Consider the following 1,529-nt stretch of genomic DNA (forward strand, 5'->3'; position numbering starts at 1 on the left):
GGGCTAGACCCGGGGCCAGGGCGAGCTCCCCTGTGCGCGTCCGATACCGCCCGGTGATACTGCCCTTTGCCGAGGCATTAAAAGCGTGGACGTTCCCAGCTCCTGCTTGTGGGAAGCAGCGGTGCCCCTGACACCCTGGGGAAGCGGTGGGGGGACGGCAAAGGCAAAGCAATATATTTACATGTATGGCTTTCGGCAGGAGAAGTGCAGGTTTTGATTCACGAAGCATAGGAAGCTCTGAGAGACCCGCCAGGACGCTTTCGTGTGTAATCTGTACTAGGTGATCTTCAGATGGTCTCCCGAGGTCTCTTCCATCTTTAGCAAATGTGTGGCTGGGCACGCGTCACGAGGCTGTAAAACAGCACTGCAGAGTGGCAGGGGCCGTTCCGTGTTCCTGGGGCCGAGCATGTTCAACTGCAATACTAATACCTGCAGCGGTTTTGTGGTGCATGATCCGCGCCCCGGCTTTTCCCAGACTGCGTCTTACATGTGCCACCTCACTTGGAAATATTTCTAGTTGCTTCACATGGCACTGTGCCGTGAAACATGAATGTGAACCTCAAAACAGGAAGTGCTGATGAAAAGTTTTCCGAAGAACTCCACCCAAAGTAGTTGTTGTGAGTGATGAAATCGTGCCAGCTCTTTTAACCTGTAAATACACTTTTCAGTCTTGTCTTCGATATGATGTTCGTAAATCTTAATAATTTACTGCTGTATATCCATCTCCCCTGATAGCTTCTTTAGTGTTTTTTTTTAGTATCTCACCTTAATTAGCTTTAAAGTGTAAAGTATTAGCAGTGAGATTTCCGGACTCTTTAATATGTGTTAATACGTGCACCAGTTGCTGTAACTGCATATGCATATGACTAAACCAAAGCAAAACAGCAATTCATACAGTTTCAACAATTATATGTAATTCACATATAATTTAAGATGTCTTTTAGTATTTCTGCTCTGTTTTCCACTTTTTTGATTAAAAACCAGTATTTGCCGTGATTTGACAGATACAAAAAATTTTAATTTACCAAGGTCACAGGGAGCAGGCGTCACTACGGTGATTTGGGGTCTGTAGTCTCTACAACTACATGTCACCACCTGTGCTAACATGGAATTCTCGCATGTGCAGCTCTGGCAGTGGCCTGCCTCCAGTCTGGCCGTGTGCTGGAGTCGCCTCGGGGACAGCGCTGCCCAGGAGATGCCCAGGAGATGGCAGGCGAAGCTGAGCCAGAGTGGCTCTGCCTGAGGAAAACGTTTGTCACTGACAGACGACCACTGAAGAGTGCTACTGCAAATGCTGAGAACACTATCACCTAATAATTTGGTTATCTCAAACTTGTTCCTGCTCCTGAGCACACGAACCATTCCTTGGTAGCAATGAAGTAAGCTACTTAACCATGGCAGAGAAGTGTTGCCAGTTAAGGGACTCTAAACACAGACACAGAGCATAGTTTAGAAAGGAGACATTGTTTATTCTGTGCAGGGTACATGGTGGAGTTTTCCACAAATAAAGCACACCAATCCTTGAAAAT

At 46.7% G+C, this 1,529-nt stretch overlaps 1 protein-coding gene across 1 annotated transcript in view; it reads left to right on the forward strand.

Moving 5' to 3' along the window:
- The first annotated feature begins 1,105 nt into the window (after positions 1 to 1,105).
- The window catches only part of ANKRD31 (ankyrin repeat domain 31), a 63,672-nt gene continuing 63,248 nt past the window's right edge, over positions 1,106 to 1,529 (forward strand). Inside the window, exon 1 of the mRNA XM_031063006.1 lies at positions 1,106 to 1,209. Coding sequence (XP_030918866.1) covers positions 1,106 to 1,209 — 104 coding nt within the window. The remainder of the gene's footprint in view (positions 1,210 to 1,529) is intronic.

This window comes from Geospiza fortis, unplaced genomic scaffold, assembly GCF_000277835.1.
Source record: "Geospiza fortis unplaced genomic scaffold, GeoFor_1.0 scaffold246, whole genome shotgun sequence".
NCBI classification, from domain to species: Eukaryota; Metazoa; Chordata; class Aves; order Passeriformes; family Thraupidae; genus Geospiza; species Geospiza fortis.